Source organism: Adiantum capillus-veneris, chromosome 23 (assembly GCF_014529385.1).
Source record: "Adiantum capillus-veneris isolate H3 chromosome 23, ASM1452938v2, whole genome shotgun sequence".
In the NCBI taxonomy this organism is placed as follows: Eukaryota; Viridiplantae; Streptophyta; class Polypodiopsida; order Polypodiales; family Pteridaceae; genus Adiantum; species Adiantum capillus-veneris.
The window spans coordinates 33,877,485-33,899,749 of record NC_140953.1 but is presented as its reverse complement, the minus strand read 5'-3'; the positions used below and the strand labels follow the sequence as shown (position 1 = coordinate 33,899,749).

General features: G+C 48.5%; 1 protein-coding gene across 2 annotated transcripts in view; it reads right to left on the bottom strand.

Annotated features, from left to right (window-relative positions):
* Positions 1 to 1,256: 1,256 nt before the first annotated feature.
* Positions 1,257 to 22,265, bottom strand: part of LOC147427619 (Myb domain protein) — a 95,652-nt gene continuing 74,643 nt past the window's right edge. Inside the window, exons 3-4 of one of the 2 annotated variants that reach the window (XM_086496571.1) lie at positions 2,045 to 2,109; positions 1,257 to 1,963 (exon numbers count right to left, since the gene is read on the bottom strand). In XM_086496571.1, coding sequence (XP_086352697.1) covers positions 1,816 to 1,963; positions 2,045 to 2,109 — 213 coding nt within the window. In that variant the 3' untranslated portion in view covers positions 1,257 to 1,815. The remainder of the gene's footprint in view (positions 1,964 to 2,044; positions 2,110 to 22,265) is intronic. The other variant, XM_086496572.1, reaches the window with a different exon arrangement.

Genomic DNA, 22,265 nt, shown 5'->3' with positions numbered 1-22,265 from the left:
CCTACAAAAAATAGTAAAGAAGGATGTTTGTCATAATTAGCTTGCCATGTGGCACTAATCCGCAAGCTTTATCCAATGGTCTAGAGATGCACCAGAAATCCAACCCTGTTATAAGGACTACGTAAAAAATACCATGTGGAAGTAGACATGTGGAAGTAGACATCTGTTATGAAAAGGAGAACGAGGTGGACCTGCCATGGCACAAAAACTGGCTGAGTTTGGATAGGAGCAGCATGGCGTGGATTACTTGTTGTATCCCCTCAATGCTTCTTTTCATGAGTGCACACCGATTGCCAACCTTCAAGCTTGCTACGAATCTGCCGATTGACTTCTGGAATTTGTGAGACGTGGCCGAGTTTGTAGAGCTTGGGGGCTTAAGCACCGTGCTGAAATGCTGGCCGATCGAGGATGTAGGAGGGCTGCATGAGCGGTTGCAGGTAGTGTGCACAAGGTGCTTCAATATTTTAACAATAGAAGCTCTTGAACTGCTTAGTCCGCCAAAAAAACAAAGGAGCTGCTGCCTACCATGAAGGATCATGGAAGATTAAGGTTGCTTGCATGAGCATCCATGGCCGTGGATAAATATCAGATTGTACGCAGGTGTGGAAGTGGTCAACCATGCCCTTGGTCACTTGCATTGGCAGTCGAATTAAAGACTATATGCTTAAATGCACAGTATGTTGAGTGCTTGGTTGGCCCAACACTCTTGTAGAGGAGCAACTTTTTGCTGTGATTAAATATTTACATGTTTAAACATTTTTGTGAACCGGGTGACCGGGCGGACTGCCATGTCCACATAAAGTCCGATATCTAACTCAACCCTAAGTAGTTCACCAATATCAAGAAATGAAAGATATGAAAAACAAAAATGCACCCTACATTTTAATGCATGATGATTATATAACATAATCAATAACTAATTGAGACGGGAGGGATAATTAAGGATAATGTAATCTCTCTAAGAAGTCTGAATTTATGATACTATGTTGAAACTGAGGGTTGACTGTAGACTCAACTTACATTTATATATATATATATATATATATATATATAGAGAGAGAGAGAGAGAGAGAGAGAGAGAGAGAATAACTCGTCTCAATTTATTTCTCTTTAGTTTTGACCGTGAGAGGGATCCCTATCCCGAAATGAAAAAATTTAATCCTTATCCTTTTCTTTTTTTTTAAGGTACTCATATAGCTTTATATTACAAATACCCTATATCTGTAAACATATTCAATATCAAAACAAATTTGATATCATATGAGCCCAAGCCCAAAAGTTCAACTGCAATTTATAGAATGGGATGACATGAAGTTAACATAATCAAGTTGAGATGAGAATGCCACCACTAAGAAAAAAAATTACCATTTGGAACACGCAAGTAAGAGTGGCTCTTCAGCAGTTGGACCCCAATGACGGAAGTAGATTGTTTGCAAGTGAAACTCTTATATGCCCTAAGCTCTTTCTGAAACATGTACTTTAAAGGGGAGGCAAACTTTGCACTTACATAGTGTATTTATGAGCGCGTACTCACTTTGATGGTGTAAAGCTTCTGATGCAGCCAGCTATCTGATCACAGGCAAGAACCATAAGAACACAAATCTTAAAATTTCGAATTCTTGTGCGTAAGCCGAATCCGTTTTCTCATCCTTGCAAACAGAATCCGAGGCCATCTAGCACACTCCAATAATCGACCACATGTACTGCGGATCCAGCTTCCTCATAAATTTTTGAGGAAACCTCGTGCAAACTGGGACCTTTCAAAATGAAGAGTCGTTGTGCAGATATAATAGCTGCCACAACTTAAAGGGAAAATCAGCTTTTCTGTCGAGGGGACCTACTCAAATCGTGCTTCTTCAACATGTTTAGATACTCCCTCATCAAGCTGAACTTATTGGCACCTAAATGGTATAGGTAGTCCCATGAGTATATACCAGTACTATGTAAGTCATCAAAGCAAATCCTGAAAGAATGGAGTTAAAACAAATCAAAAAGTGTGTAGAAAATACCAGCACAAAGATTGAACTCACAAAAGACAAACCACCTTATGCCATAATTGCCCACTGGTTCCATAGACATTATGCCTACATTTCTCCTTCCGGCAATGACCTGTTCAAAAAGTAAATGTAACAAACAATGTATTTTGTAGATTTTTCTGAGATTCTACCTGCCACTAAGTGGATGCAAGACAGAATATTGTTAAGCGATATCCCGGTCACCATAGGTAAAACTAAGTGAAAATATATTCCTCAATTCATTTATTCACAAAAATTGTCACGTGCGCATTGCACTTGAGCCACATGGACAAGCTATTGCTACACGTCAGTGTCAGTCTTTGTAATGGCCTTGGACACTCCAAGCAGAAGATCTGCAGCAACACACGTGAGAGAACTGTAAACAACTGAACAAACCTTGCAACGAGAGAGAGAGAGAGAGAGAGAGAGAGAGAGAGAGAGAGAGAGAGATGTTGCACGTGCGCACTTCATTTGCGTCATGTGGACATGCTTCTGCCGTGTCTAGTGTCAGTCTTAGCGTAGGACCTAGCCTGGCACCTTGTGAGCCTCTAGCAGGACGTGCATGTCCAGACCGGTCACAGTTGCATTACCCTCTCTTGCACAATATAGCATTTTCAGCATGTAGGTTTCACAGCATGTGAAACCACCTCTTATGAGGACACTTCATTTATTAAGTAACCTTTGGGGAGTAAAATGAAAAGGGAATCGTGGGCTGATTTATGTCCCTGCTCAACCCAGCCTGCGCTTCCTATATAGGCAGCTCATTGAGCGAAAGAAGGAGAAGAGGGAGCGCCAGCAGAGACACGGATACAGCCAGCGTTTCAGCCCTTCTCCAGCAGTGTTTTCCAGCCAGTAGGACCCGCGTTGCAGCCCAAGTTGATCAGCGTTTTCAGCTTGCAGTCTCACCAGCGTTTTCAGCCAGCAAGGTCAGCGATCTCAGCCCGAAGACCAGAGTTTTCAGCCCTTGATCGCATCAGATTCAGTAACCACAGTCTGAGATTTTGCATCAGCCAGTAGACTCAGCCCCTAGCCTCGTCGTGGTTGCAGACCCCAAACCATCGACCGTGCTAGCAGTTCGTCATTTCGATTTAGCATCGTCGTCGACATCATCGTCGTTGACAAAGATCCATCAGTACCTCATCGTCGACTTCATCGTCTTCGACATAGACAGACCATCAATACCCCGTTGTTGACACCATAATCTTCGACACAGAACCTGTCGTCGACATCATCGTCATCGACATAGACCAGCAGCACCTCGTTGTCAACATAGAACCTCACCACCTCAGTACCCAACATCAGTAGCATCAGTACCCAGCATTAGTAGCATTAGTAGCTTCAGTACCCAGCATCAATAGCTATTAGCATCAACATCTCAGCATTTAGACATTGCATGAGCATTGTGTAAGAATAAAGAAAGTACTTGCTCTGGCAACAGAGCAAGGGGGCCCTCGAGGGTTGGGACCCGACATCCTGTGTCGTCTCTTCTCTCTCTCTCTCTCTCTCTCTCTCTCTCTCTCTCTCTCTCTCTCTCTCTCTCTCTCGTCTCTTTCTATCATTTAGTTCGGTTCTTTCAAGTGAAGTAAAGTGTCCCTTGTGTTTGTATGCAGAGTACTAGATCCGAGCAAAATCCTTAAACACTTCCGCTGCACTTGACATTGGTATCAGAGCTCTGTGCGTGCTTCGACTTCGTGAACTCAAGGGAAGAACCAAGAACCCCAAGTACCCAAGAAAAATCAAGAACCCAAGAACCATCAAGAACCCAAGTTGAACCAAGAACCCAAGGAACCTCTCCCGGGTTTTTTTCTTGAAGAATCTTTGAGTCCCGACCATTGACTTACCAGATCCCATCTTCATTGCCATGTCTTTGAAGGAAAATTGACATCGGATACACGAAAACCCAGATCTTGAGTACCAAGATCTCCTAGCCTTGTATGCGGATATGGAAGGAGTTGGAGACAGGATTCCTAACCTCTTCTGCATTTGCATTCGCATGTAGCGTGTATCCACTTCCGTCGACAAGAAACCCTTGGATTTTTCTCCAAGCACCCTTACCTTTCAGCTTCACCCGCAATGTTTTCACGACAGGATTATTCGAGCGGTAGAGCTTGCTTGCAGGCAGAGTCAGCACGAAGGCTGGTATTCTGCGACAGTAGTAAGGCTACCTAATAACTCGTATGGTCGGTGTTTACATTGCAGCAGTACCTACATCCGTAGTATCCACCCATTTGGAGAAATTTCCATCGGTAATGCATCCACAAGCATCAGAAGCAGTCGGCATCAGAAGTACAGATAGAAGTTCGGCAATTGTGCCTCACTTTTAACCGGGGGGGGGGGGGGGGGGGGGGGGGGGGGGGGTGGACATGCTTCTGCCATAGTCTAGCGTCAGTCTTAGCGTAAGACCTAGCCTGGCACCTTGTGAGCCTCTAGCAGGACGTGCATGTCCACGCCGGTCACAGTTGCATTACCCTCTCTTGCACAGTATAGAATTTTCAGCATGTAGGTTTCGCCACATGTGAACCACCTCTTATGAAGACACTTAAATTTATTAACTAACCTTTGGGGGGTAAAATAAAAAGGGAACCGTGGGCTGATTTATGTCCTTGCTCGACCCAGTCTGCGCTTCCTATGTAGGCAGCCTATGAGCGAAAGGAGGAGGAGAGGGAGCGCCAGCAGAGACACAGATTCAGTCAGTGTTTCAGCCCTTCTCCAGCAGCATTTTCCAGCCAGTCGGACCGCGTTGCAGCCCAAGTTGATCAGTGTTTTCAGCTTGCAGTCTCAGCGTTTTCAGCCAGAAGTCAGCCAGCGTTTTCAGCACTTCCTCACCAGCGTTTTCAGCCAGCAAGGTCAGCGATCTCAGCCCAAAGACCAGCGTTTTCAGCCCTTGGTCGCATCAGATTCAGTAGCCACAGTCAGAGTTTTTGCATCAGCCAGTAGACTCAGCCCCTAGCCTCGTCGTGGTTACAGACCCCGAACCATCGACCGCGCTAGCAGTTCGTCATTTTGCCTTAGCATCGTCGTCGACAAAGATCCATCAGTACCTCGTTGTCGCCTTCATCGTCCTCGACATAGACAGACCATCAGTACCCCGTCGTTGACACCATCTTCGATATACAACCCGTCATCGACATCATCGTCTTCGACATAGACCAGCAGTACCTGTCGTCGACATCATCATCTTCGACATAGACCAGCAATACCCGTCGTCGACATAGACCATCAGCACCTCGTCGTCGACATAGAACCTCAGCACCTCAGTACCCAACATCAGTAGCATCAGCACCCAGGATGAGTGGCTTCAGTACCCAGCATCTCAGCATTTAGACATTGTATGAGCATTGCGCAGGAATGAAGAAAGTACTTGCTCTGGCAACAAAGCAAAGGCCATCTCTTTATATGAAACTGCCCGATGGTGTAACAAAGGTGGCTTTGAGTTGGTCATCTGGGTGGGTGGCCACTTGGTTGTACCCATTGAATCCATCCATAGTGATCCGCAAGGCATGCCCTGCTACATCTTCCAATATGCACTTGCAAAAGGGAGTCAGGAACCCATCCTTAAATGTGGCCTTGTTAAGTACATGAAAATCCACAAATACCTTGATTTGTTCAATGGCTTCTTTGGGGCAATGACCATGGGAGAGCCACTCAGAATGCTCTACAATCACAATAATCTGTGTGGTTTCCACCTCTTATAGTTCTTGCTTGATGGCAACAACGTACCTTGTTTTCGTTTTATAAGCCCTTCCTCGGACCGGTTGAGTGTCTACTACTAAGGGTAAAATATGGACTCCCAATTTAGTTGCGATGACTTTTAAATCAAGTCAACTCATCAAGAAGTAATGGTTGTTCGTATGTCCATGTTGCCAACAAGATTGTTTTTGGGTCCTCATCACTGTCCAGATTGAATTCCTTTACGAGGTCAAGGTACGATGGTGGAACTTAGAAGTTGTGGAAGTGGGCCCGCAGCTCATAAGGCTTCTATGTTGTGGGCGGGTATTGTATCAATCATGAAGCTCATCCCCGAAAAGGTCCTCAAGTGTAGGGTGTCACAATACGGTGACATGGCATCATCGCACCCGACCCGAGAGTGTGAGAAGTGGCAATGAAAGATGGACAGATATGTCTGAAATCAGTGGCAACAAGCACACAGTCCCTCGAACCCGATGGCAAACAGCAATAACCTCCAAATGTGGAACCTCTTAAGAGAAACCCCATTGCGGTGATCTCCTAGATCTGGAGTGTAAGTGTAGAGCGAGTGTCACGAAGGGCAAGAGAGACCACAACAAGAGAGGGCCTGCAAAAACGCAAAGGAATTGCAAGAGGGAGGGCGATCTAGCACAAAACGCTAGAGAGAGGAAAAATGTTAAAGAGACAAATACATTGCAGCGAAGACACTCGCTGCTGCTGCACGCTCCCCCCCCTGCGCCATTGCTGCCCCTCACCCCCCTTCTCTCTCTCGCCCTCGCGCTGCCCCCAGCCCCCCCCACGCTGCCCCCCCCCCCCTCGCCCTCGCGCTGCATCCCCTGCCCCCTCTCGCTCTCGCGTTGTTTCCCTCACCCAGCCCAGCCCGCCACCACTGCCCCCTGCTGCCCGCCGCCCTCGCCCCCAGCTGCCCCCTAGCCTGCCCGCTGCCCCCCATTCCTTGGCTGTTTTTTGGCGAAACAGCTTGATCTCCCTCCCCCCCACCCCCCCCCCCCCCCCCCCCCCTATCCTCATTGTCCCCGAAGGTTTTCTGCGCCTGACTCTGCAACACTTTTTCTTCGGACAAGTGTTCGGCGCACTCGGTTGCAGTTTTATCTTCACCGTTCGCTTCTTCGACTCAGCAGTAGACACAAATGGAGGCTCCAGCTCCGCCACAGAGGGACTCGCCTGAAGCCCCCTCGCCCGACCCCGCTGAGCCCACCATTCGACTTGCTCTTTCGCCGACAGAGCAAGCGAGCCTTGCCGCAGAGGTAGAGTGCTTGCAGGCGACTTCTGTCATCTGCAAGGTTCTCGGCACCCGTCCTAGCAGAGGAGAGCTGCGAGACCTTCTCCAAGCCCGCCTTCTCACAGAGGTGGGCAAGATTTTGGATGTCCGGATCCTCGGACGGGGGTACTACCAGATCGAGTTCGAGACTTCCGAGATGGCCTCCAAGGTCATAGCTATGAGTCCAATGGCTATCCGAGCATCACGCGCCCACTTTCGACAGTGGCGACATGGTTTTGACCCGACTTCGGATGTGCTAGTAGAGGAGGCAGACATCCCCATCTCAGTCTGCTTTTCGGGTTTACGGAGGGAGTACCTTCCACTTCTCTCCACGATTGGCTCCGCCATCGGGACTGTTCTGGAGACACCTCGTATGGCAGCATCAGTAGCTGCCAAGGCGGCCGACATCCCTTCAGTTCGAGTTTTGGTCAGAGATACCCACATGCTCCCGAAGGTCATCCTTCTGCCTCGGCAGCATCAGTAGCTGCCAAGGCGGCCGGCATCCCTTCAGTTCGAGTTTTGGTCAGAGATACCCACACGCTCCCAAAGGTCATCCTTCTGCCTCGGGTGAGTGGGGGTTGGTTTAGACAGAGTGTGGAGTACTCGGGTCTCCCGAACCAGTGCTTCATTTGCAGACAGATGGGCCACCTAGCGAAGGCCTGTACACGAAGGAGGCCTCGACATGCACCTCAGCCTCAGCCTCAACCCCAGCCCCAGCCTGCCAAGGCTGGGCCGCAGCCACAGCCAGCGGCACAGTGCACAGATTCTGAGCCACCCTCCGAGCCTGGGGCTCCAGCGGAGGAGGGGTGGCAGCAAGCCCGTGGCCGTCGACGCCAGGGGCCACAGCGACAGCCTGGCACTCAAAGTGGCCCTCAGGTGCCTACTCAGCAGCAGTGGGTTCCCACGGGGAACCGCTTTGGTCCTCTTGAGCAGGAGGATCCCCCTACGCCTACCTCCACTTCCGCTTCAACCTCGCCAACCACCTCACCTTCAGATTTCCCCTCTTCCTCCTCATCCCCTCCCCCGCCCTCTGCTCCCGCCCACTCCCCACCTCGCCCCCCTGTCTCTGTCGCCCCACCCCGCTTCTCTTCTCCTCCGCCCACCCCCAGCTCCTTTTCCACCTCCTCCTACTCCAGTACCACAGTCGACTCAGGAGATTGGTCCCTCGCCGGCGGCTAGGAGATCTCTTGGCAGCGCTTTTGCCACGAGTCGCCTAGCGAGAGAGGGTCAGCCCTTCTTGCGGCCCCCTCTGCAGATTCAGACATCTTCCCTTGCAGCTATCCCTCATGGTCTGACGAGCATTGACCTCCGACGCCGCTGGGATTTCTTCGATTACGGATTCACTCGCTTTGTCGGCGATTCCGCAGCAGACCACGAGGCAGTCTGCTTCAGGTTCCATGCTCTGTTCCTCGCCGCTAGGGGGACAGAGGCCTTGGACTCGACAGTTGGTTTCTCCTTTCCCGTCTGTGGTAGGACCGAGACAGAGTGGTCCCTCGACTGAGTGGTGGGATGGTTGCATACACACGTTCTCGACTTCTCTCACCACATGGGAGAACTTGGAGTTACAGATTTGCTGCAGACTTTGTGGCCACTGGCCAAGTTTGCGGTGACACCCCCAAACTCAGCAGGATGTAGGCACTTTGTGGTGTACTTTTTTGATGATACGCGGAGTTTGCCTTGCTATGTATACATACATGAGGACTCCTGGACAGAGGAGGTTGCTTTACGCACGGCTCGCTCTGTTTGGGCTTGGACCAAGCAGTCACTACAGGCTCGCTTATCTAGAGGACGCTCGGATGCGGATTACTCCCCATCCAAGCCTGCCTCGAAGATAGCCCGTCTTGCTGCTGCGGCAGCATCTGATCTCTCTCGCTCCCCATGAGGATCGTCTCGTGGAACGTGCAGGGATTAGGTGGGCCCCAGTTTCAGTGACAGCGGGGCCGATTGCGTCAGGAGCTTCAGCGTTGCCTTGTGGGAGGAGAGATTGATCTCCTTATGCTTCAGGAGCACCATCTGTCTGAGAGCCGCATTCGGCGATGTGGTCAGATTTTGCGTGGACGTTATGATACCTTTTGGTCAGCTTCTTTTGGACCTGGAGGCATCCAGGGTGGGGTATGTATGACTATTGCGGACTCATTGCAACAGGCCATTGTGGGCAGAGGGATTATTGTGCCAGGCAGGGCTCAGTGGATTACTTTGCAAGTTCAGGATGGCCTTGTGGGCTTCCTGAACATCTATGCGCCCAATGTGGCGAGTGCTCGTGCAGAGTTTTGGTCACAGATTGTTGAGTCTTTGCCACAGGTTGACCATTGGTGTGTAGGAGGGGACTTCAACATAGTGGAGGACCCCTCTGACGGGATCGGAGGCAGCCATACTAGTGTGCATGGAGTCGAGTTAGCAGCTTGGGAGAGGTTGTGTATGACTTTGAGGGTCTCGGATACATGGCAGCATTCTGGCTTTGTGAGGCCTCCAGAGAGTCTTGCCTTCTCTAGATCGGACCGCAGAGTGGGAGGAGTGAATCTATCGCGGATAGATCGCTTCTACACTAGTGACCACTTCAGTGACTTGGGGGGATCAGTGGGCATCCTGGCAAGGACATCCTTCTCGGACCATGCACCAGTGATCCTCACAGTGGCAGACAAGCAGAGGAGTGGGAGCACGATGCTTCGCATCCCAGAGCGGGTCTTGTTGGACTCAACACTCAGAGAGAGGGTAGAGGCTCTCTGGACAGAGGGCATGGACAGCCAAGCTCTACCTGCAGAGAGAGTGGCCTTAGGCCTAGCTCAGCTTAGCCACTTTTTTCTCCAGGAGTCTCTGGCTCGACGGGCTGCAGCGAGAGAGGAGGAGTAGCGTCTCAGACGAGGCATTGCTTCACTACAGAGGATGCAAGAGCAGCATCCAGACAGTCCATGGTTGGAGGAGCAGTTACAGCAGGCTCGACAGGAGCTTGCTTGCACAGAGGAGAGACGCCATGAGTTTGCCTTTCACCGACAGGCATCTCAGTGGACTCAAGTGGGTGACAGAGTGACAGGTGCTTTTTTTGCGACAGTGGGACCTCGGCACTCGCATGCCAAGGTCAATCAGCTGAGGAGACCCGATGGGTCAGTTGTTTGTGAGCCTGAGGATATGCGTGCAGTTGCTACTAACTTTTACCATGAGCTACTGTCAGCTGAGCCCCAGTCAGAGAGACAGGATGCATGCAAGGAGCAGGTTTGGGCGCAGATGCCTTGTCTTGTAACTGAGGAGATGCGCCAGAGGCTAGAGATACCTCTTCAGCTTGAGAAGCTGCACACGGCTCTTAGGGCCCTCCCTCGTGGTAGTTGTCCAGGTGAGGATGGGCTGACTCCCAGCTTCTTCTTGGAGTACTGGGACCTGCTTGGCCCAGATCTTTGTAGTGCCTTTCAGTACATTCTGCACACAGGAGAGATGCCGGATAGCATGAGTGAGGGCCTGATTTACCTCATTCCAAAGGAGGGTGGCTCCTTGGATGAGATTTGACAGTGGCGCCCCATCACCATCCTCAACTCAGCCTACAAAATTCTTGCCAAGTCTCTGAGTTTGAGGATTCAACCACACTTAGAGAGCCTTATACATGGGACTCAGACAGGTTTTGTCAAGGAACGCAGTATCCTTGACAACATCTTCACTTTCTGGGAGGCTTCTGCCCTGGCACGTCTCCGTGGAGAGGACCTTGTGATTCTTCTTCTCGATTTTGAGAAGGCATACGACAGAGTTGACTGGGACTTTCTAGTGGGCACGCTTCGCAGGATGGGCTTTTCAGATGCTTGGATCAAAGGGGTGTCAGCTTTGTACAGACAGGCTCACAGTCAGGTGCTTTTGGCAGGAGGTAGAGGTGAGCGCTTCATGCTCACACGATCGGTCAGACAGGGTTGTCCTCTTGCCCCCTTTCTCTTTCTGTTCTATGCAGAGGCGATGAGCAGATTTTTGGTGTCACAGCAGGTTGGTTTGAGGGGCTTAGCACTCCCTATATGGGGAGATGAGCTTCTGGACGCTTAGTTTGCCGACGACTCGGCCTTGTACTTAGAGGGCCAGGAGGCCAATTTACACAGATGTGGGCAAGCTTTGGAGACCTTCTTCTGTGCATCGGGCCCACTGATCAACTGGAGAAAGACAGTGGCTTTCTCGGTTGGCAGTGCTCCTGTGTCAGATTGGATGCCAGAAGAGGGTTTCCAGTGGATTCCTCTAGGGACTGCAGTTCGATACTTGGGTTGTCAGGTTGGTTTGGATTTGTCCCCCGAGCAGCAGATTGCTTCTCTTCTCCTGTCCATCAGGAGAAAGCTGTTACATTGGAGCTCAGCACGACTTTCGCTGGCTGGTAGAGTAGTAGTTGCCAACCAGGTGTTGTTGGCGACTATGTGGTACATCACTTCTTGCTGGATCTTCTCGAGTTCTTGTATCAGCCAGGTAGAGAGGCTGATCAGGAACTTCCTTTGGTTAGGTCGCGACACTCAGATTGCCCGAGCCAAGGTGGCTTGGTCAGTCATCACACTTCCTTGTTCTCAGGGAGGGCTTGGGATCAATGATCCAGCACAACAGAGCAGAGCCCTTCTTGGGAAGTTCGTCGTCAGAGGACTTCTTCCAGGCGAGGAGCCCTGGAAGGAGTTCTTGCTGCAGAGGCTTCGTGCCAGGGTGCCTCAGTCAGGAGGCCCTTCGCAACTTTCGACCAGATGGATCTTTACAAAGTTGCGCCGAGTTGGTTTGAGCAGGAGCCTGGAGGACCGATTCGCTGTGAGTTTGCTTCGTTCTTGGGAGCTCTTACGGCGTGGCCTAGAGCAGAGACAAGCGACGTGCACGGAGGAGCGCATACGGCAGCCCCTCGTCTGGAACCCCATGGTCAGCACTCAGAGAGGCCACTTGGTTGGGAGTAGGCCTCATGTTTCTTGGGGTCCCATGGCAGCAGGTCCAGCGCGCTCTCTAGGTGACTGGCTAGAGTTCACAGGTTTGTCAGAGGAGGTGCAGGCTATCTAGCTACAGGGCATGAGAGGGGTTCAGAGCATGTGTCAAGACATCTCAGAGTCAGTTCCAGCTGAGTGGCTCACGCCTCTCGAGCCAGTAGCACCCCGATGGATGGGAGCCTTCACACGATTGGAGGTTCTCATTTCAGTCAGGGCTTGTTCAGAGACTGTCCCAGCCCTGTTCTTCGAGCTTCAGGGTGGGGGAAGATTACAACGAGTTGCAGTAGAGGCCCCGCAGGTAGCAGAGTGCTGTTTCCAGAGGATCTGAGTTGTGGGCATCTGTGGGAGGACTTGCGTCTTAGACCCTGACCGAGCAGCTCTTGAGGCAGGACACTGGAGGCTATGGGCTTGGGAGTGCTGTCCACTGGCACGAGTACAGTGGGCTCCTGGTGAGTGGCTATGGAGGGACCCCTTCTCTTCTGCAGACCGCCCAGGAGTCCCTTTCTTTCAATACACTGTTCGGCTTGGACGTCATATACTTGCAGCACAGAGAGAGGCCCGCCCCGTTGCAACACGTCATTGGCAGGAGGAGGGCCTCACAGTTGAGTTCTTGGCAGCTTTTTGGCAGAGGTTATGGGACTCCAAACAGCCGAGGCGCGTCACTTTGTTCCACTGGTTGGTTGCACACAGAGCCACAGCAGTAGGGAGCTGGCTTGTGCATAGTGGTCTCTCAGCCGCATGTACAGCCTGTGACCAGTTGGTGGAGAGTCAGCGTCACTGTCTTTGGGACTGTCCCTCGGCCCAGCAGGTGTGGCTACGAGTTCTTCGGCTGATGCCCGCCATCTCCACGGCTCGACAGTACACTTGGGGGGCAGCGGCTTGGTCCACCCTCACGGGCCCGGCACTTCAGTTTGAGCTATCTTCCACCAGCAGGATGATAGTGATACAGGGGGGGCGACCTACACTCGAGCCTGCTACAGATCTTACTCCACAGGAGTGGTGCAGTGAGAGAGAGGAGTGTTGGGAGCTCATCAGCGGCCTAGCTCTCTGGTTCATCTGGCGGGCCTGCTGTTTCCGCATCTTTGAGGCTCGCCTTGTGCCACCAGTAGAGACTGTTCGTGACTTTTAGCTAGAGCTGATCCATACTCTCAGAGGACAGCTTGAGGGACTACAGGGCAGCTCCAACCGCATGCGGGAGCGCCGCGAGGCTTTCCTTCGACTCTGGCGCCCTGGGCCTTTCTACACCATGGTCCAGGGGGTGCTCAGATGACACTACTGTCCACCTGTGTGGCTTTTCCCTCCTCCCATCTCTTGATTTAGCCCCATTGTATATATGCTGTTTTTTCATTGGGAGAGTCTCCCCACCATACTTGTTGTAGCCCTCTCCTGCAGAGGTGGATGTAGCCCTATGGGAAGTTTTCATTAACTAATAGAAGGATCTTTTTCTCGGAAAAAAAAAATACATTGCAGCGAAGAGAGAGAGAGAGAGAGAGAGAGAGAGAGAGAGAGAGAGAGAGAGAGAGAGAGAGAGAGAGAGAGAGAGAGAGAGAGAGAGAGAGAGAGAGAGAGAGCTGTCACTCTACTGATGATGCAAAAATTGATAACTTCAACTAAGGGCATCCCCTCCCTACACAAGGAAAGTGGAAAAACGCACGAACTCCCCATTAAAACTCCATGACCCTAAAATAGGATAATAACGGGAAAAACCTAGAGAAAAACATAAACCAAGCCCGCAAGAGGAAACAAGAGATATCAAGAGTCTAGGGAGAATACCCCCAACCTAGGGCCACCAAGAGGCAAACTATTATGACATTGCCAGCCATAAAGGGTGAGCAAAATGATGATAAGAACAAGCACAGCCAAAAAACAGCCTTCACTCCCTATGATCAGCCCCTAGGAGATACTCGGGCACTAGAAGCTCCGCTAGGACTCGCCAAAGAGACTAACTCTAAGACCCCCCTCTTAGCTCCTGATCAAATTGCACAATTGTGGAGCTATTGAGTGACATCCGAAGAAGAAGCTCATCTATCCTACGTGCAAGGAGACAACAAGGCTAGGCACGACTCCATCTGATCTCCATCAAAAACTCTAACAGGTAATTGTACCTGTAACTGGCATCTGCGAGTGTCAACACTCGCTCGCACAACTAATAACAAATCTAACACGCCTATATCTCAGAGAGTAATCTGTATGTACTCGGGTATCTCCACAATCCGCGCCGAATCAACAAAAGGACTTTGTTGCGCAATCACTCTCGCCTGGCACACCATGCGAGATCTGGTCTGATGTAACTTGCCTGAGAGTAAACTTGCTGAAGCGCACAAGGAATCTCCGGATCATGACAAACCACCTTCCAAGAGCAAGGACCAGGAAAAAGAACTCTCTCCTTAATGAAAGCAAGGATGTCTCTATCTCTTCTCCATCATACTCTCATGATATTACTACTACATCTACTTCTCATACACTATCTAAATCTTCTTCAAAGAAGAAAACTTCTACTACTTCCCTATGTAATACTAAAGAGAAGCCCAAGTTCAAGAAGGATAACTGCAAGCGTCACCGCAAGATGTGGGGTTTCAAATCCGGTAACAAGGATGTCAAGTTTGACAACTACATAGGACGGAGAGACATCTTCAAGGCACTGTCTTTTATCAGGCAGTTTGAAGTTGCTTTTGCCAACAAGAACTTCACCAAAAAATCCAAGTTGCATCATGTTGAGATGCATCTCAAGGAGACAGCAAGCAACTGGTGGTTAGTCAAGATTCTAGAAGGTACACAAGCTAGAATGTGGGCTCAATTCAAAGCTGAATTTTATGAACAATTTCTTCCGCCTGACTTTGAGAAGGACATTCGAAAGGAATGGGACTGGCTCGCCCAAAAGAAACACGAGAAAGTCACGCGTTGGCACTTTCTTTGTGACATTATAGTCTTCTCCAAGGATGAGGCAGAACATAGATAACATCTGTTATAGGTCTTTCAAGCATTGCGAGATCACAAGTTGGTGATCAATGCCAAGAAGAGTGAATTTTTCTTATCGGAGATACACTTTTTGGGACACATCGTCTCAGCAACAGGAGAGCAACAGGAGTGCAGATGGACCCAGCCAAGGTTGAGACTATGCGCGATTGGCCCGATTTGAAGAATGTCCATGAAGCTTGGGCTTATGTTCTTACTACCGGCGGTTCATTAGAAAGTTTGCAGAGGTTGCTTCCCCTTTCCATATCTTGCACAACAAGGATTCCCTTTCTCGTGGGGACCCACAAAGGTGACTGCCTTTTAGATTTTGAAAGAGAAATTGGCTACGGAACAAGTTTTGACTTTGCCGGATTTGCAAAATTCATTTGAAGTATATTGTGATGCTTGTAGTCGTAGTCTGGGTGCGGTCTTAATGCAAGAAGGCCATGTCATTGCCTATGAGAGCCGATTGTTTTCAAGGCCAGAATTGACAGCATAGATTTATGAGAATGAGCTTTTGGCGGTTATCCATGCTTTTATTCAGTGGCGACATTACCTACTCAGAGCCGATTTTACGATCTTCACTGATCATCAGAGTTTACGCTACTTTTTGTCACAGAAGCAGCTATTGGAAAAGCAGATGCGGTGGGTTAACATCTTGTCACGGTTTCACTTCCATATTGTCCATGCAGGGATAGAAGAACTTGGTGGCACATGCTTTGTCCCGGAAGCCGTTAGTCTTGGCTATTTCTGTGATTCATCATAGAAGCTTCGAGGACAAGGTCGATCAGTATGCCACAGATCCAGATTTTTCAGATGTATTGAATGGGGAGTAGCGGGATATTCCATTCGGAATGGCTACTTGATGAAGAAAACGATGTTGTGTGTTACACAACCGTTGAGGGAAAAGGTTCTAACCGAATGTCACTGTCCACCATTTACGGGTCACCGCGGCATTGATACCACCTTGAGAGATGTGGAGCGATACTTCTTTTGGCTGAGACTCAAGAAGGACGTGGACAATTTTGTACATAGTTGCTTGGTATGCCAGAAGGTCAAGTTTGACAGCACAAGGATTGTTACAGCCTTTACCCATTCCCACCCGCCCCTGGGAAAGTATTGCTATGGATTTCATTTTTGATCTCTTGAAGACACAAAGTGGGCACGATGGTATCTAGACTGTTATTGACAGATTTAGCAAGCAAGCTCATTCCATTCCAGTGAAGAAAACAGTCAAGCCGGATCATTTAGTGAGACTGTTCATTGCCCAGATATTCAGCTTACATGGCATGCCTGGGACCATAGTCTCTGACAGAGATCCCCGATTCACGAGTTTGTTTTGGAAGGCTATTTGGGAGAACATTGACACACGGTTGCAGTTCTCGTCATCTTTCCACCCGCAGACAGATGGGCAATCTGAGATTGCAAATTTAGTCGTATTGGATTTATTGAAGTCTTACATTTCGGATCAGAAGACTTAATGGGAAAAGTTTTTGCCTTTGGTGGAATTTGCCTACAATAACACGATCCACTCTTCGACGGGGAAGGCGCCATTTGAGATTATTGAAGGTGCTACGAAGGTTCCACCCTTCTTAAGCACGAAAGATAAGATTTTTGAAGCCGACTAGTACACGAGGGCCTTGGACATTGCTTTTGCCAAGGTTCGGGAAGCTTTAGAGAAATCTCAGGAAAGACACAAGAAGGCAGCAGATCGACACCGTCGCGATTTAAAATTAAAGGAAGACGATTGGGTGCTCTTATGTTTTGAGAAGGCACGCCTGAGAAAGAAAAAGGGAAAGGAGCGGCTTTTTCCAAAGCTTAGCATGAGATACTATGGACCTTTCTAGATAAAAGAAAAGATAAATGATGTCTCCTTTAGACTCAAGTTGCCCGATACTTGAGAATTCACAATGCTTTTCATGTGAGTCTCTTGAAGCCTTTTAAAGGCGATGTGCCCGATGATGGGGAGCCAAATCAACAACCCGAAGTGGAGGAAAGCGAGGAGATACTCGTTCCAGAACAGATACTGGCACATAAAGATAGAAAGATTAAAGGAAAAGTGATTAGGCGGTTCTTGGTTAAATTCAAGAACTATCATACATTGGATACAAAGTGGATGGAGGAGGAGGACCTGGAAGATACTCCTCAGATTGTGAACCTTTACCTTGGAGCATTCGGTTTAGCTTAGTCTACTCCGATAGAACCCCGATTTCAGCATGGGCAAATCTAGTGCAGCGGGTTTGCAGAAGAGGGGAGTCACTCCGCTCCTTTGTCAACAATTGCCCCGATCTTTGATATAGAGTCACTGATGTCCCTTTGGGTTTCAGGGATACTGCTGAGCTGACAGTATTCTGCTGTATGACTTTATGAACTGGAATTCACGAAAATGAATGTTAGGTGCAGCAGAAGTGAATGTTGAACTTTGCTCAAGATAGTGCTCCGAACTGTGCCCAAGGTTCCTTTTACTTACGAAAGGGAGAGCCTTCCGTTCCTTTAGTGAGAGAGTGCAAATGATCACAAACAAAGTGGTAAACACTGTGAATGAAGGTGCTAAGACTTCTGCAAAACGCTATGCTGATGCAAAAACGCTAGGGGTGAAAATTGTTTACTGCGGGGAATCTGCTAACGCTAGGGCTGATCTGCTGTCTTGCTGCTGCCGGGGCTAATCTGCTGTGCAAAAATGCCAGGCTGCTAGTTCTATGTGAAAACGCTAGGCTTGCATCCTGCAAAAACGCTAGGTCTTCACTTGGGGGAGGGAGGGTCTTGCTTCTAAAGTTGCCTGATGAACACAGGGTTCCTGCTGCCTCTTCTACCAAGAAGTGCTAGCGCTAGGTTTCTTTATATACTTGCTTGGTAAAATTACCCTACCTAGTTCCCAACAAAAGTCGCTTAAAAATAAAAAGTGAAAATTGGCTAAAATAGGGAAAATAGGTCTACGCAGTGTAAAAATGCTCTTGATGGGTTCTGACTGTAATCTGATGATCATGCTGTGTGCAACCAGAGGATATGCATCTAATCTAAGTGTCTGGACATGCACAGTCTGCGAACAGACTCACAAAAGTGCCAGATCACTTCCTAATCTAGACTGACTCAACCCTTGTCATGAAGTAGCTTGTCCACGTACACATAGGGTTAGATGTGCACATGACATCCCCTCCTTTTCAAAGTGAGGTACTGGTACCGAACCGTATAGCGTCGAGGGAGATCGCCAACAACTCCTGAAATCTTGGAAAGGACTCTTCGCCGGCCCACTCTGATGTGTGGGTCGTGCGATACTTGAACTTCATAATGGTCTGCAACGCTTGTTTCTTTGGGCCGCGCCGAAAGAGAGACAAAACCATCTGTGGCTCCTTCAATGCTTCAACTTCGTCTATAGTCATGCGTCTACCTTCTTCAAGAATCTCCGAGGCTGAAAATTCATAAAACCACCTCCAACACAAAAACATGATCATACCCATTCCATGTAAAGTGACTGGAAAAATACTATTCCTTCGAAAAAACTGTGCATGCAATGCAGAGGAACAAAGTGACGGAGTGCCAAACCGTTCATCAAACACACGCAAACAATGGGATCCAATCTTGACTTTCTGATCTAAATCAATCAACTGTGGCAAATCACAATAGAAATGCCGATACTTGATGCTCAATCCTTCTTGTGCTCTTTCAGATACTGTGTCATGCCAAGGAAGAGACACGGAATGTGAATTCCTTGAATGCAAACATTTCTTCTTTTCATGAATAATCCGCATATATCCGTGCTCATTCATGAGTGAATCGTGTTCATCGTACAATATATCATGCCTATGAAAAGGGATCACAAAAGGACAATGTCTAAAATACAGGAAAGCATCACGAATGAAACACTCGAACAATGCGTGCTGACTAATCATTCGAACACATAATCCTGCCTGTGGGGGTTCTTTGGACCTTGACTCGAGAGCCAAGATCGGTTCTTTGTGATTGATCGAATCTGCTTGGGGGGGTGCTGTGGACCTCGACTCGAAAGCCAAGATCGATTCTTCGCGATCGATCAAATCTGCAACGAGGTTAGCTTCGCTAGAAAAAGCATCAACTAAACCATCATCCTTGTGAACAATCACATCATCTTTATCTTGCAAATCATCATGCTCCGAAGGCCCCACTTTCTATGACGAGAGCAGTCTACTATTGATTGCACAAATTTCTACAATGCTTTGGACTTGCCAACAATGTCGACGACGACGAGACCGGCTGAAATCTGTAAATCTTTATCTGCTGAATTCTGACTCTATGTCAGTGACGATGTCGATGGCGACGATGCGACGACGACGCGCTGAAAACGCAGATGCTGAAATCTGCGTTTTCCGGGCTGAAACTGCAAACTACGCTGGATCTGACCGCGCGGCGAGAATCTGTTGCAGGATGGTGAGATCTATGAGGTTCGGGGGTTCTACTGCGATGTCTGACTACTGAAAACTGAAAACGCTGGTGCTTCTTGGTGTTCCGTCGCGGTGAATCTGCAAAATGCTATGCTGATGCAAAAACGCTAGGGCTGAAAACTGTCTGCTGCGGGGAATCTGCTAACGCTAGGGCTAATCTGCTGTCTTGCTACTACCGGGGCTGATCTGCTGTGCAAAAACGCCAGGCTGCTGGTTCTGTGTGAAAACGCTAGGCTTGCATCCTGCAAAAACGCTAGGTCTTCAGTTTGGGGGGGTCTTGCTTGAGAAGTTGCTTGATGAACACAAGGTTCCTACTGCCTCTTCTGCACAGAAGTGCTAGCGCTAGGTTTCTTTATATACTTGCTTGGTAAAATTGCCATACCTAGTTCCCAACAAAAGTCACTTAAAAAATAATAAGTGAAAATTGGCTAAAATAGGGAAAATAGGTCTATGCATTGTAAAAATGCTCCTGATGGGTTCTGACTATAATCTGATGATCATGTTGTGTGCAACCAGAGGATATGCATCTAATCTAAGTGTCTGGACATGCACGGTCTGCGAACAGACTCACAAAAGTGCCAGATCACTTCCTAATCTAGACTGACTGAACCCTTATCATGAATTAGCTTGTCCACATACACATAGGGTTAGATGTGCACGTGACAATGAATATGATACTGATTGATTTGTACTTGACTTGTTTGAGTGCAGGAACTGATAGAGAAATGACTGCAGCATTTCGGTCTCATAAACCTCTATAGACATGATTGCAATATGGATTAGTTGATCGGGCATCTGTGAGGTCCCTACTGGATCTAGATACGACTGCTAAAAATGTGGCCGATTAATCATGGTTTGAGATTTGGAACGAATTTGAATGTGATTTGTCCTATGATGTGACTGTCGATTGGTACATGTGCTAGATGTGTTGTGCCTAGTGCGTCGGTACTAACAGTCGGTGTCTGCTAAGACAGTTTATGGCCTCTGTCTGTTTTGCAGGCGTAATCGAGGGCGATTACAATGCTTTCAAGAGGGGGGTATGTCACAAATGGATAACGTGGCGGCAGACCCCGGGACACACTGACACGTGGCAGCAGTAGGGACCCCCGCAGTGCTGACGTGGCCACTATACGGACTTCCGGATTTTTGTGGCGCAAAACGCGCTAACAGGCTGACATGGTAGCGTACGGATCTCCGCAAATTACAGAGGCTGCTTTTTGCGCTGACTGAAAATCACTGGCAGCTTTTGGGATAATTCCTTTATTTTGAGAAGCTTTTCACTTACTGCTTTTGGGCATCCCTTGTATCAATAAATAAGTGGACTAGGCCTCACTTCTCAGAGCATCAGGACGCAGAGTCTGAGAGTGAGCACCTACCCACTCTCTTGTACTTTGAACACAGATTAATACAAAAAGAAATATTGAAAGGAGCGCTAGTCCTTGGGGCCAATATCTCTAGGCACGGAACTACGCCAGGCCATGTCGACTCAATTGTGAAATTGTGACTGTTTTGAAGTGAAACTCTGCTGTGTTGCGGTAGAATCTTGACTTGGGGTGTCCAAGTTAGTTACACGTGCTATCATCATAAACCGGTTGTTGCTTTGCACTGTACGTGCTATGTTCTACCTGTCTCAAGGTACCAATGGAGTGTAGATACTAAGGATTGATTGCCGACTCCATCACCCGCTGAAGGGTATCGTGGGGGTATATCTTTATGCTCTTCCGAAGCGGTGGTTGAAGGCTTGCTTCAAGCTGCCGCATATTTTCCTCGTTGGAAATCTTCATAAAAGGCGTAGCTTTCAGAAGAACCAACCATTACTTGTCAACATAGCATCACCAAAAATTCATATAAACCGAAGGTCGTCCAAAAAGCTGTCTTGTAGACATCTCCCGACGCGATTCGGATCTGATGATATCCGCTTTTCAAATCGATCTTGCTAAAACAAGAGGATCCATGTAATCTGTCAAGAATATCATCGATCCTCGGAATTGAAAATCTGTTCTTGATGGTAATTTTATTGAGAGCTCTATAATCAATGCACATTCTCCAAGATCCATCTTTCTTTAAAACCAACAACACTCGAGAGCAGTAAGGTGAAGTACTCGGCTGGATAAGGCCCTCTTCCAAGAGGTCTTTCACTTGGTTCATAATCTCTTCATTCTGGGCTCAGCTCACACGGTAAGGTGGCTGGTTCAGTGGTGTGCTTCTAGGTATCAGATCAATAGTATGATCCTCAGGATGAGCTGGTGGCAACTCGCCCGGCAGGCCCTCAAAAAAGCAATCGGCATGAGTGTGGAGAAAATCGTGGCGTTCTTTATCAAGTTCAGACATATTTTCCCTATGTTCATCATTCAACTCTTTCAAAAAGATCGAGTAAACAAACAGACTCGATTTCATTAATTTCAAAACGACCGAAGCTGATACAATAGGGACAGACTTGCCCTTCAATTTCACATCAAGTACAAGTTTTCAACCCTTTTCATTAGTCAATGTCGCTTTCTTCGCCCGATAATCGACCACGGCATTGTTCTTATGGTACCAAGGGACTCCAAGGAGAACATCACAACCTTCCGAGGGCATTATGTAGAAGTCCTCATGTCCCAAATACCCCTGACAATGCAATCGAAGTTTACCAATGACAGGTGTAATGGCCACATCCGGTCTGGATGCCGCTAGAACTGCCTCTGCTTGTGGTCCCATTCGATCGGGTGTAATCTCGAGCCGCGCTGCCAATTCAGGTGAAATGAAGTTGGCCTTGGCTCCTCCATCAAAGAAAATTAGGGCTTCTTGATCTTTTACTTTGCCCCAAGCTCGGCAAAGTTCTGTACTCTCATCAATCGTGCTTGGGTAAGTACCCATGCAATCTAGAACCAGTCCTGCTTTCATCTTGCATTTTCGTCCATGTTCCTCACCTGCTCTCAAACTCTCTGGCCTATCTTCATTTTGTTCTTGCTGTGCCTTTTTAGGACACTTCGCGGAGACGTGCCTATGTTCC